The sequence below is a fragment of the Solanum tuberosum genome, unplaced genomic scaffold (assembly GCF_000226075.1).
Source record: "Solanum tuberosum cultivar DM 1-3 516 R44 unplaced genomic scaffold, SolTub_3.0 scf00203, whole genome shotgun sequence".
Taxonomy (NCBI): domain Eukaryota; kingdom Viridiplantae; phylum Streptophyta; class Magnoliopsida; order Solanales; family Solanaceae; genus Solanum; species Solanum tuberosum.
Window position 1 is genome coordinate 17,242 of NW_006239129.1, and position 13,676 is coordinate 30,917.

The 13,676-nt window shown below is 34.6% G+C and overlaps 1 protein-coding gene across 1 annotated transcript; it reads left to right on the forward strand.

The window, feature by feature from the left end:
* The first annotated feature begins 932 nt into the window (after window positions 1–932).
* LOC102592259 (bis(5'-adenosyl)-triphosphatase) lies at window positions 933–11,400 on the forward strand. Its single transcript, XM_006355698.2, has 5 exons — window positions 933–1,082; window positions 1,183–1,293; window positions 10,369–10,515; window positions 10,795–10,893; window positions 10,985–11,400. The coding sequence occupies exons 1-5, from the start codon at window positions 966–968 to the stop codon at window positions 11,096–11,098; spliced, it is 588 nt and encodes a 195-aa protein (XP_006355760.1). The 5' UTR covers window positions 933–965; the 3' UTR covers window positions 11,099–11,400.
* Window positions 11,401–13,676: the final 2,276 nt, after the last annotated feature.

Below are 13,676 nucleotides of genomic sequence, written 5' to 3' on the forward strand. Positions count from 1 at the left end.
AGTTCATCCTTTTAAATACATTATTTTTGACAAAAACAAAACAACTAAAGAATAATGAACAAACCAAGTCACGTGTTTGTTATTGTTTTTACATATTGTTTCTTAGCCTTTCACATTCTTTATTCAAAAAAGTTTAAATGTTTCAATTACTACTTTTCTATTCTTTGTTAATACTTAAAATATAGGAAAATTGGAGAGTCTCAACTATTATAACTACGACTACTTGTAGCCTTTCTTGATTCTCCTAATTACTTGTAATTATTTTTATTTCCTATAATTTTGTCCAGTCGGTGCCCTCCAGAATAACAAACATGTGACTTGATTTGTTCATTATTCTTTAGTTTTTCTATTTTTTTGTAAAAAATAATGTATTTAAAAATATTTTCAACTTTTTAAATATGATTCAAAAAGTTTTAAAAAACTTAATGAGACCTTTTTATGATTTACTAGCTCTAGTATAATCAAGGAACACACATTTGAGAATACGAGAGCATGATAAATTTATTACAACATATTTAGTGGTGTCTACGGACATTGACATGAAAGAGCAAGGAAAACTAGTTGTTACTAGCTAAAGAATGAATAATAAATAAACCATAAAATTAAGTATCTTATACTTTGATTGCACAAACACAAACACAAACACAATAGAGAAAATGACAATCTACTAATTTACGAAAAATCATTCAATCTTGAGAATTCAACTATATCAAAGAATAAATTTTATAATTAAAAATATGTAGAACATAAAATTCATTAAAAAGTAAGAATTTTAATCTTTTAAGTTTTTAATATATGTGAAAATGCCAAATTTCTAATATTAGGATATTAGAAAATGATGATTCATAATCTTAAGTTATCTAGTTAAGAAATAAAAAATTATTAACTAATGATGAGTGAGTTTTGAGGAATAGAATAAAAATGAATTAATTTGAAGAAAAGGAGAATAGAATAGAAACCTAGAAATGTTAAAGCATAACTCGACTCCATTGTCAAATTTCCTTCAATTTCATAGTAAGGCGAGTAATCATTTGTTTCCCTTAGCGCGAATCTCCTCTTCAAGCAGCCATTCCCAGTCTAAGGCTTGTCTCTCTCCTTACTGAAATCTTGTTTGGTTTCATTATTTTTGGTTGTTTTCCCATATTAACATGTCTTTTTTGTTTGCTGAAAATTGGAACGCAGATGGAGGCAACTTCTTATATGTTTGGGCCATACAAGATTGACAAAAAAGAAGTCTTTTATTCCACTGATTTCTCCTATGCCTTGGTCAACCTCCGCCCCCTTCTTCCTGGTATTTCCCATCTAAATTGGATTTCTTGTATTTTTTTTAATTTGTTCCTTTACCCTTTTTTTTTACCGAAAAATTCATCAACTTCAAACTATGGGATGCTTTCTTCGTAGGATTCCAAAATATGATCTTTTTGAGCTGTAATATCAAACGGTTATTCAGAAAAAAATTTATTGATTTTCCCCACCAAAAGGACAAATCTGAAGTGCTGCTTTAGTTGTGATAGGACATGTATTTTTCAATTAATATCATTCTAAAACTATGAGGCTAGGAGGCTTTACACATTGATCACCATCAGGACAGTGGCACCAACTGTTATGTGAATTTAGTACTGTTAGTAACATTCCTAATGTCGTGCTAGTTCTAAAACTTCTGTATTTTCTGAAACATATCCCTTGCTAGAGGGGGTGATACCTTTGGAAGGTGTACTCAACAACACATAACAATCAACACAAATCATTTGGATGGTTGGAAAATTAAAGGCCAAGCTTTCACGATAAAATGTCACAAGAATAATTTTCATCATTATCAGCCTGTCAGGATTAGCTGATTGTAAATACATGATAAGTTGTAAATGCTAAAAAACATTTTTAAGTAATGAAATGTATTTGATAAACAAGTAGTTATGTGTTTGGACATAAGTGTTGAAACTGCCTACGTTGCTCGGACTCTTCAAAAATGTCGAATGATGCATATCGGATACTGCAAAAGTAGTGCATTTTGGTGAATCCGACACAGGTGCGAGAGTCCGAGCAACATAGGAAACAACTAATAAGCAGTTGATGTATTTGGTAAAAGAAGTGTTGATAAGTTGTTCTTTTTTTAGAATAACTAGAGTACCATTAAAAGTTTCGTAAAAAAATTATAAATTTAAAAGTATGTTTGTAAAGAAAAAGAGAAACAACGGAGGCACCCGAGGGTGTGACCTAGTGATCAATTAAGTGGTTGAGAACCCTAAGGTCTCAGGTTCAAAACTCAGCGGAAACAAAAAAACACTAGGTGATTCTTCACATCTGCCTAGCCTTGGTGGATAGAGTTACCCTGTATCTGTTGCTGGTGGAAGATGTTAGGTATCCCGTGGATTTAGTCAAGGCGGAGGTATCCCATGGATTAGTCGAGGCGCACAAAAACTGGACCGGACACCACGGTCATCAAAAAAATATGTTGCTGATGGAAGGTGGCGGGTATCTCTGGATTTAGTCAAGGTGCACAAAAGTTGGCTCGGATATCACGGTCATAAAAAAAAAGAGAACGAAAGAGCAGTGTTCTTAAAGGCGAGCACCTCTCGCCTTTGGCGACAAGGCGAGGCGAGGCGAGGGGTTTGCGCCTATTTCAGGCAAGGCGTGGCGAGATCAAAAAGGCGAGCCAAGGCGAGGGGTGACGTGGAATTGGCGATGCAATAGGCGTCGCCTTTTTCTTCTTTTTTTTTAAAAGTCTGAATTTTAATAATTAAAAAGCCAAATAATCAAATTAGGGTTTTTTTTGGGTATTTTTTCAAACTTATGTCGCGACTGCTGCTCCTCATTTCGCGACCGGAGACTTGAAATCAATCCCTCGACTGGAATTAGAGTTCGCGACTGCTGACTGCTGCTGCTGCAATTGGAAACTTGAAGTCGACTGTCGCGACTGCTGCTGCTGTGAGTTCGCGACTGCTGCTGCTACGAGTTCGCGTCTGCTGCTGCTGCTGAGCTTGAAAAAGTACAGAGAAGAAGAAGAAGAGGAGGAGTTTTTTCTTGAAAATTACAGTAAAGTATAGAGAAGAAGAGAGAAGAAGAAGAGGATGAGTTTTTTCTTGAAAAGTAAAGGAAGTACAGCTTTTTTTATCTTTTTTCAAAAAGTAGAGTCTTTTCAACTTTTCTTGAAAAAGAAAACTAGAGACAAAGGGTTTTCTAGATAAGTGTGTCCTTTTTTATTTATAAAATAAATTATAATTTTAATATTTATTATATTTTCTCTCTTCTTTAACAATTATACTCCTCTTATTTTGTATGTAATTATATCAAAATATGCAATTCATTATTATATATATTTCATAAATATTTTTAGTAATATTTTATTATATATATATATACCCACTTATTTGGTATTAATTGGCGCCTCGATTCAAAAAGGCGAGCGCCTCGCCGCTCGCCTCGCCAGGCCCTTGTCGCCTTTTGTCGCCTCTCGCCGTCCAAAACACTGCGAACGAGGAACGATGGATACCGATGATGAGGAAGTTGGAAGTTTTCTTTTGGGAAAGATATGTTGAGAATTAGAAAAAATATTCAGGATAAAACAAATATCAAGTGAACAGGAAGTTAGGAGGTTTGTTTTGGAAAGATATTTGAGTCTAACCATAAGTTGGGGATGACCAACTTATGACTTCAGCTGATTTTGGAGTTATAAGTACTTTGGTGTGTATCTTGATTATAAAGTACTTTGGTGTTTACCGAATGCGTAAATAAGCTAAAAGTGTTTATAAGCTAGTTTGAACAACTTATAAACTTAGTCAAACACCCTATATGCCCGGTGACGATCAAAGTTGGACTGCATAATTAATAAAGTGATAGCACAGTGATTGCATGTTTATTGGGTTTTGCTTATTCGGCCCTAGACACATTCAATGCCTCATACTAGGAAAATGAACACTATCCTAACTTGGACATCAGACAATTGGTAGTGCTTGATCCTATGGCTGTAAATTAGCTGCTAGTCTAGACCTATGTTGCTCGGACACTCCAAAAATTGTTGCAGCACCAGTGTCAGATCCTCCAAAAATGCACTACTTTTGAAGGATCCGACACGCACCCCTTAGCACTTTTAAAGAGACTGAGCAACGTAGGTCTAGACTAAGGTCTCACTTACAACACTTCTACTATGATGATTTGGTAATTTGTCAGAACCAAACTGCTTAGGATGTGGAATCTATGGAAATTATCTTGATTCTGCTATTTTTATACAAAAATCTTCTCCGACCAATGTATAAACAAACACCGAGAACAGATTATCTTTATGCTCAGTGTGTTCCTTTTGCTACTTCCTTTTTCAATTCATACTTCTGTTATTTGTATATTCTTCTGCTAGTCCATTGTACGTTGTGGTATTTATTCATATTTCTTATGTATCTGGAAAAACAAAAGTTTTATACTTATGTCATCATTTTCAGTTCTTGCATGAATACCATCTATTGAGCTCTCTTTTCTTTTCATGCAGGTCATATCCTTGTGCACTCTGTAATTGAACGGTTGATGGAGATTCATTAAATAATTATTTTTGTGAATATAGTTGGTTGTGATGATAGTGAGGAAGCTAGAATATGGCGCTTGTTTATCTCCTCAATTTACTTTTAGTATGTTTTTGTCCAGTCACCCTATGCTTAGATATTTCTTTTAATGCAAGACTGTTATGAATCTTATCAGCTCGTTAAAGGGAGGCTGAACCCTTAGAGTTCATTAAAAGAGAGAACCCCGATCTCATCAGCTCTTCAAGGAGAGACTGAAACCTTAGAGTTCATGGAAGAGAGAACTCTAATCTCTTGCTTTTTGCCGAAAAATGACTTACCGATTTATTCATCAAAAGCCCCTTTCTATAGGAGTCTTATTACATCAGTAGGAAGTCTAAATTCTTATGAAAGTAGGAGACCTAAATCCTATTTCAAACTAATAACTATAATTTAACCTAATTCTTATGAAGCTATGAAACATAAAACTCTATTCTAGAATAATAAATAAAGCTACTTAAATTATAAATAAATAATAAATAAATCTACTTAAAAAATATAATCAAATACTTAATTAATTAACTTCCTCGCATCCACAACATTTTGTCCTCAAGCTCAAATTTCGGGACAATCATTCAAAAGATCTTAAATAGTATCAGCTTAATTGTCCAATTCCAGTCCTAGCCAATTTATCTTGAAGTTGATGTTGATAAATTTCAATTCTATCAGTTTGCTGAAGCGTGACTAATTCACCCATCAGGTTGCTACCTTTACGAGGTCCAAATTGCTCACAATGATGTGACCAATTTAATGGGTTGTTGATGCTGTTAAAAGTGGGAAAATTCATCTTTGCATAACTTTGCACTATCAAAGGTGAATTACCACTTGTTGGATGATTCTTATCGGCTAGTTGAATAGGTGGTGTATTGCCTTTAGTAGCAGGAATTGTTGATCTACCAGTTTTGTGGGCGCTATATGACTCAGGTCGATGGGTTGCTGGAGCCAACTCCCAATCTAAACAATTGTTCTTGGATGACTTGGATAATTTTTTCACTGAGGCGTTGTTCCACTGCTGCAATTTTAGAGTCTATTAGGGTTTCTGTAATGACACGTTCTTCTCAAAATCTGGAAGTGATCTCATCGCCCATTATGTTAAGACTCTGATACCAAATTGTTATGAATCTTTAGGGAAGGATCGATTCATAGGGCGATATATAAATTAACTCGTTAAAGGGAGGCTGAAACCTTAAAGTTCATTAAAAGAGAGAACTCTGATCTCTTCAGCTCTTTAAAGGGAGAGTGAATCCTTAGAGTACAATGGAAGAGAGAATTCTAATCTCTTGCTTTTTGCTGAAAAATGACTTGCCTGTTTATCATCAAAAGCCCCTTTAAATAGGAGTCTTATTACATCAATAGGAAGTCTAAATTCTTTTGAAAGTAGGAGACCTAAATCCTATTTCAAACTAATAATTATAACTTAACCTAATCCTTTTTTTTTAGAGAAGGTAACGATTTATATTATAAACCTGTACTTATGTAGTACTGAAAGCCCCTTTACAAAAAAGTATGAAAATTTAGGAACAAAAACAGCAAGCCTAGCATGATTCTAATACTTCTAGGATTGCTTCTGCATCTACGGGGGAACTCGTTGTACACCAAAAACATAATAACAGAATACAATATGTTCTGATCATTTGTAGGGATCTGTTTCTATCCTCAAAGCTTCTAGCATTCCTTTCTTCCCAAATGGTCCACCAGATGCATGCTGGAATGGTCCTCCAATAACTTCTATTCTTTGCCTCAATTCCTGCTTCCTCCCAACTTGAGATAGTGTCAACAATCTTGCTAGGCATTGTCCATTGAATGCATCTGAGATTGATGAAAATCTTCCATAGTTGATCAGTGGTTTTGCAATGTAAGAACAAATGCCTAACTGTCTCAGCTGCTTCCCCACATAAACAACAATGTGTCACCAAAATGTTGTTTCATTTTCTCAGATTCCCATGTGTTAGTACTGCCTCCTTTGCTAGCAGCCAAGTGAAGCATGCCACCTTGAGTGGAATTTTGGCTTTCCAGATTTGTCTCTGAGGCCAATTGAGGGTTAGAGGAGCCCTGTTTATGACCTTGTAACCTGAGCTCACTTTGTATCATCCTCTGTTGTGCTCTGTCCACCGTAGGCAGTCCTCCCCTTCCTTCAAACCTTGAAATGATTCCAACCTTTTAAAGAACTCAACTAATCTACAAACTTCCCAGTCATTTAAATTCCTTCGGAGAGATAGATCCCAACCTTGGGGAGACCACATTTCAGCCACTGTTTTGTCTTTATGTAGTGGTAAGTCAAAGATGTCAGGGAAGATCTCTGACAAATTTTGATTTCCATGCCATCTATCTTTCCAGAATCGTGTCCTGATACCATTGTGTACTGTTATAGTAGTATGATTCCTTAGGAAAGGCCACCAGTTTCTAATTGATCTCCAAACGGTAACACCATAGGGATTGGTTGCTTCCTTGGTGACCCATGAATCCATCTCTCCGTACTTCAGTTTAATCACCTTGCTCCACATTGAGTGTGGTTCATGAGCATATCTCCACAACCATTTCAGCTTTAGAGCCTTGCTTTGGTTCTACAAAATTTTGATGCCTAATCCTCCTTGTTTTTTTCCCGTGATCAGAACTTTCCATTTTACCAGATGGTATTCCTTTTTTTCCTTGTTTACTTAACAGAAAAAACCCTTCTTAGTTTATCCAATCTCTGTACTACTCCTGCAGGTATTGGGAACAAAGTTAGCATGTACGTAGGAAGGGCATCCAAGACTGCATTTATCAAAGTGAGTCTGCCCCACTTTGATAAATATTGTGCTTTCCATCTGACCAACTTCTTCTCACATTTCTCGAAGACAGAATTCCAAATTTCTTTGGACTGTGGTTTATTAACCTAATCCTTATGAAGCTATGAAACATAAAACCCTATTCTATAATAATAAATAAAACTACTTAAATTATAAATAAATAATAAATAAATCTACTTAAAAAATATAAACAAATACTTAATTAATTAACTTCCTCGCATCCACAACAAAAACACATATGTATTTGGGTGTATATGTGCAAATAAAACATGCCTCTGTGATCAGTTTAGAAAGTCCAGCACTCTTTTAAATGGTGACTCACTCTCAATCGGTCAGCTAGTATAGCAACTATGCTCAATTGAACCCGTATCATCCAGTCCATTCTGTTTAGGTCTATTTTATTCTGTACTAAGTACTTATATTATTTCTTTTGTAAGGTAATTCAAGGTTTTTTTTGTTTTTTGTTTTCAAATTAGAGATCTTCTTTTCTTAAAATAAAAAAGTTAATATTTTTTAAGTCCCACACTTATCGTTGCATGGATACAAGTCACAACCATTATATAATGACCTATAAAAAAACCAATCCCTATGTAAATGTAACAAGAACAATCAAGCATATTTTTCTTCTGTTCTGTTATGTTCTTAGGTATTAAATCTGCATTGTTTCCTAGAGGTTTAGATTTTCTTAGACGGTTTTCTTCTACGTGTTTTGAGGTCTACCCCATCTGTTCTAAAACATTTTCAGTTCTGTACATATAGACCAATGCTGATGCATATAAGGTCTGTGAAGAAGAAGATCATAGCTAAACTACTTACACTCCCTTTCTTATATGGTCATTTCTAATCTTGTCCATCTGAATATTCACGTCTTGTGGATGTGTTGAGCTTTAGGGCCCAAAATTCCCCCTCATGCAGAATTGCTACTTTTACAACCATTCTATAGTAGTTGCTTTCATCTTATTGTGTTTATTATCTCTTAAGTCGATTCCTTATCACTCCTCTCTTTCAACCATCGTTTTTTAATGTCATGTATTACATTTAATTTATCTGGGAAGGGAAGCCTTGGAGTAACTGGTAAAGTTGTTGCCATGTGACCAGGAGGTCACAGGTTTAAGCCGTGGAAACAACTTCTTGCAGAAATCCAGGTTAAGGCTGCATACAATAGACCCTTGTGGTTCGGCCTACTCCCGACCCCGCGCATAGCCGGAGATTTAGTGCGCCGGGCTGCCTTTACATTTAATCTATCTAGCTATTCTCCTAAAAGATTAGCCTAAATATTTGAATTGTCTGCACTTAGACACTATAATCCTGTCTAATCTCTTCAAATTGTAATGAATTTTTTTTTACTTCACCTACATATTCTTTATGAAGATGCTTACAGTGCTTAGATGTTGTCTTCGTTCTACTTATTCTGGAACTCTTACTTTCTAGAATACTTCTCCATATCTCCAACTTTTGGTCAACTCTAGTTTCGTCGATCAATACTAAATCATTTGTAAAGAGCATGCACCATGTAACCTCATCCTACATGCTATTGAATATTGATTAGCTCTCTCATAACTAGCTAAACAAGAATGTGCTTAGTGTAGATCCTTTGTATAAATCCATCCTTAATGGAAACTCCTTTATATCTCCTCCGTATCTCCTTCTCTCTCTGTTCCATCACTTTTGAACACTCTTTCATATATCATTTTTGAGATGTGTGTATTTGATATGAATTACTTTCTTCTCAAGTACCAACTAAAGGTCTTTTCTTCACACTTGTATTAGATGCTTTCTCCATCTCTAGTTTAATTAATATCTTATGGAGATCCTTTATCCTATCTCTATAAATTTCGTTCAATCTTTTTAGCAAAACTAGGAACATTGTTATAAATCTACCATGCAAATTGGTTATCCATCATCTTTGTAGTTTCCCTAAATCTATGATCTATTTCCAAAGCTTCATGATGTGAATCATACACATAATACCATGTTAGTTTGCAAGACTTTGAATCTCTCTTTTGTTTGTATATATTCGAAACAAAGTACTTTTTTCACTTGTTTGACTCTTCCCAGATGTTAGTATAACATTAAATAGCCTCGTTTTCCATACTACTCTACTGGATACCATGAGGAAAACATACTTTTCTATCTCTCATATTATTCATGGTATCCTTTACTTTTGCAGACCTAACTTAAAGATTTCTATCATGAATGTATCAAAATATGTAATTTCTCCTCGTGATTTGTGTTGAGCAATTGATTGAAATAACATCTTCATCTCTCTTTGACTCCCATCTTTGATCAAAATTTGTTGGCAGTTGTATTTACCCTTGGTTCACTCCTTTACCGCTATTCTCTTCTAGTTGTGCTACTTTCCTCAGTAGATGCAGAAAAGACATCCAAAAAGCTAGCTGTGATACCCTCTGGACATATATGAATTAAACTTGCTTTGGAAATTCTAAGGATATGTTTTGTCTTGTCTGATAATATACTAATTTATGTTAAAACTCTGCAACACGTAGGAGTTGGCTCCCTTAACTGGAGCATGAAAGTTCGCAACCAGATAAAAATAGTGTTATTTGCTGTACCCTGTATGAGTTCTGTCTATCATTCCAATTTTACCAATGTTCCCCTAAGGGACTACTGTAGCTTATATGATTGCTCTCATAGACTCATCCTCCAAATACAGTTAATAAACTTTTCAAAGACCATCATTATGAGTTCATATTTCTTGAATTATGATAGACAGTTAAGAACAAATTGTTGTCTATTGGAAATGATGCTTGTTCCAATCTTTTGAAATATCTGTAACTTTAATTTTCTCCCACCACTGTAATAGGTTCTGTTTTGTGCTTTATTGGCTTTTGCACACATAATACTCTACATCATATTACTTTCTTAAAACGCTCGCATTTTTTTTTCTTTTCCTCTGACCTGCAGTATGAGGTGGCATTCTTCTAAACATTTTGCTAATATGCTTAGAGCCTCAGTTATCTCCAATCTTAAAAACTTTGCTATGGTTACTTTGGTATACTTAACGAAATGTACATGTGCTTGTCTGCCCAAGGCGTGAAGTACAACGCTTTGCTGAGCTTACTACTGATGAGACTAGCGACTTGTGGATTACAGCACAAAAAGTTGGCAAACAACTTGAGTCATACCACAAGGCATCTTCTCTTACATTTACAATCCAAGTAAGTAGGCTTTGTTGTTATCTTTAACCATAATGTTGTATGTTCTCAAAAAATACTACAGATTCTGATATGCTGAAATTTTCTAAAAGACATGTAAATGCAGAATTTGACATTTATAAAGTTTTCTCCGCATCAATGTTGATATAAAATGGATAGGTGGATTTTAACTGTGTTGGAATTGTGCATACTCCTTGCATTTTCTAATATGTATTTTGTTTTTTGGCCTATCCTCTGCTTGGAAAGCTGGTGCTAAGTTATTTGTTTCTGTTAAAATCTCAGGATGGACCCCAGGCAGGACAGACAGTTCCTCATGTTCATATTCACATCATCCCACGGAAAAGTGGCGATTTTGAAAAGAATGATGAGATTTATGATGCTGTAAGATTCAAATATCTGCTACTGATTGGTCATACTTAGTTGGGTGGATTTGAAACATAAATTATATTAATCCTTCGCATTGTTCATACAGTTGGACGTGAAGGAGAAAGAGATGAAGCAGTCACTTGATTTGGACAAGGAAAGGAAAGACAGAAGCATTGAGGAGATGGCTGAAGAGGCAGATGAATATAGAAAACTTTTCTAGTGAAGAAGCAGATGAAACTTTTCTTGTGATGGGGCTTACATCATCTCATTATTACTCTCTTAGAGTCTAACTGTTGCCCAAGTGCTTTATTGATCACCAGCTATGGTGTGGATCTAACATTTGGATTCCTTATAAACTATATGTGATATAACTGAAGATGTTGCTGTTTTCTCCTATACGCAAGTTCTTTTCTTTGGATGAACCACCTTTTTGAGAGCTGTTGGCTATTATGTACCACTAATTTTCACAGTGACAGCTAGAATATAATTTGAAGGGGGTGAGAATTTATCTCCTTTGGTATATAGGCTGTGTCCACACTGGAGAATCGAACCTTAAATTTATAGCAAAAATATGAGTTGAGGGAATTCTTAGGTTTTAACCTAAACCCGAATTCTACTTTGGAGTTAGGATAGCCAAATATGAGTTTGGGACAGACGACGCTACAGAAGAATGTCTGCCTCTGCTTTATCATCAGGAAAGATGTTACAACCTATTGAAATGTACATGATGTTTGAAAAGTGACCTAGGAATTGTACTCAGTAGCTACTTTTCACCCTGCTATTTAACTTATATCCAAATTTGTGTTTAACCCATAGTTAGTGTTGGCAAATTTTTGACAAAAGTGTTGTTGCTTCTTAGAATTGGTTGCAAAAGACTTATGTTACTAAAAACTACTCTAATGAGTAAGTAGTATTGATAATGCTCAACTATACCTCGCATATAAGGCATAGGTGGCCATATGCATAAACAAAATCCAACATTCGAGGTCGGGGTTGAACCACAAGGACTAACAAAGAGGATTATGCTTCAACTGATTTGTCAATTCAAATTTAACTAATACCATGTTATCTCAGACAAGTATATAAAATTGGGGGGAATTTGGAAACACTAAATTACTTTGATTTCAAGTATCAATTGCATGAAGTCAACACGAACTAGTTTCAACAAGATGGAGACGACTAGGGGTGTATGCATTATAATGAGGTTTCAACAAAATAGGCAATGATTAGTCAATTTCAAATCAGTCAATACATAGATAGCATTTGGTCTCTAGCTCTACCCTTCAATGAGAAATAAAATCAGATTAAACTATTTCATGACAAATTTCTCAAGTCTTCACTAATGAAGTCTTACCCAACTATATTTTGCTTTCTCAAGTCAAAATAGTGTTAGAGAGTTTAATCATTGTTTGCAATCATTGATTTTTAATTAAAACTTCAAGACAACAACAAATCTATGCATAACAATTGAGTGTAGAACTATTTAGGGTGTGTTTGGTATGAAGGAAAATGTTTTCCATAGAAAGTGTTTTCCTAGAAAATAAGTGGATTTTTAACTTATTTTTTCATGTTTGGTTAGTGAGTAGAAAATATTTTCTGAAAATGTTTGGTTGGTGAATGAAAAATATTTTCAGAAAATATCTTTTATTTTTGGCTTGAGACTAGAAAATACTTTTTAGAAAAATAATTTTTGACCCAGTGGCGTAAAAAATAAAATTTTAAAAATTTGAATTATTTTTCAAAAAAAATAATTTTTTTCTGACGAGGGTGATAGTTGGGGGATGGCTGGGGTAGGGGTAGGAGTGGCATTAAAATCAAAAAATTTAAATTTTTTTTAAAAAAATTAATAATTTTTTCATGTTTTTTTAGAGGGGAGGGGAGTGCGGCTAGGGGGTAGGGGTTGGGGTGGCATAAAAATGAAAACTTTTAAATTTTTGAAATATTTTTCAAAAACAATTTTATTTTTTGACGAAAGTTGGCCTGGGTAGGGAGTGGAGGGGGCGGTTGCGTAAATGTTTAACCAAAACAATATTTTTTGTGGGGAGGGGGGGAGGTAAGGGTGGTAGGTGTTGGGTGAGGTAAAAAAAATCTTAAAATTTGAAATATTTTTTAAAATATAATTTTTAACTTTTTATGTTTTTTTTTTTGTTTTGGGGAGGGAGGCTGGTTTGGGCTTAGGGGTAAAAATATTTGAAATTTAAAAAATAAGAAAATTTTAAAAAATAATTTTTTTTTCGGGATGAGAAATGTCGGGTGCGGGGTACGAGATAAGGTAAGAAAAAAAGATTGAAGGATGAAGTAGAGTTTTGGAAAATGTTTTCCTTAATTTTTGAAGAGAAGACATTTTTCTTAAATTTGAGGAAAATAAGTTGATTTGGAAAATATTTAAGCCAATCAAAAATGAGAAAATTGGAAATCCTTCATACCAAACATATCCTTGATCGCTACTTATTAAGTTTTACACCCACATCTTGCGCACACACCCCTAGCTAGAAGTTTAGCTACTCATAAATGGAGAAATAAAGTTATACTCATAAAGAAAAACTCAATTTCACGCATAATCAATAACCAAAGTCGAATCCAAGCTTGAAGATGTACAAATTTGAGTTATCTTCTTGGGCAAGTAAGAACTTCTATAATGTCTATTTTCTACTACAATAAAATAGATGATAAGAGTACATAATTACGCATATTATCATTCTTTCCTTAAAACCTTCCAAAAGGAAACACTTTCACCATGAAATTCGAGTTTGCCTCCGAACTTTTGTATTTCACTTTCGCTGCATCGGTGGAACGCC

Coding starts and splice junctions, on each gene's coding strand:
- LOC102592259 (XM_006355698.2), top strand. CDS start 966: ATGTTAAAGCATAACTCGACTCCATTGTCAAATTTCCTTCAATTTCAT. Junction 1,294..10,368: donor TCCGCCCCCTTCTTCCTGGT/ATTTCCCATCTA, acceptor TAACGAAATGTA/CATGTGCTTGTCTGCCCAAG. Junction 10,894..10,984: donor ATGATGAGATTTATGATGCT/GTAAGATTCAAA, acceptor TTGTTCATACAG/TTGGACGTGAAGGAGAAAGA.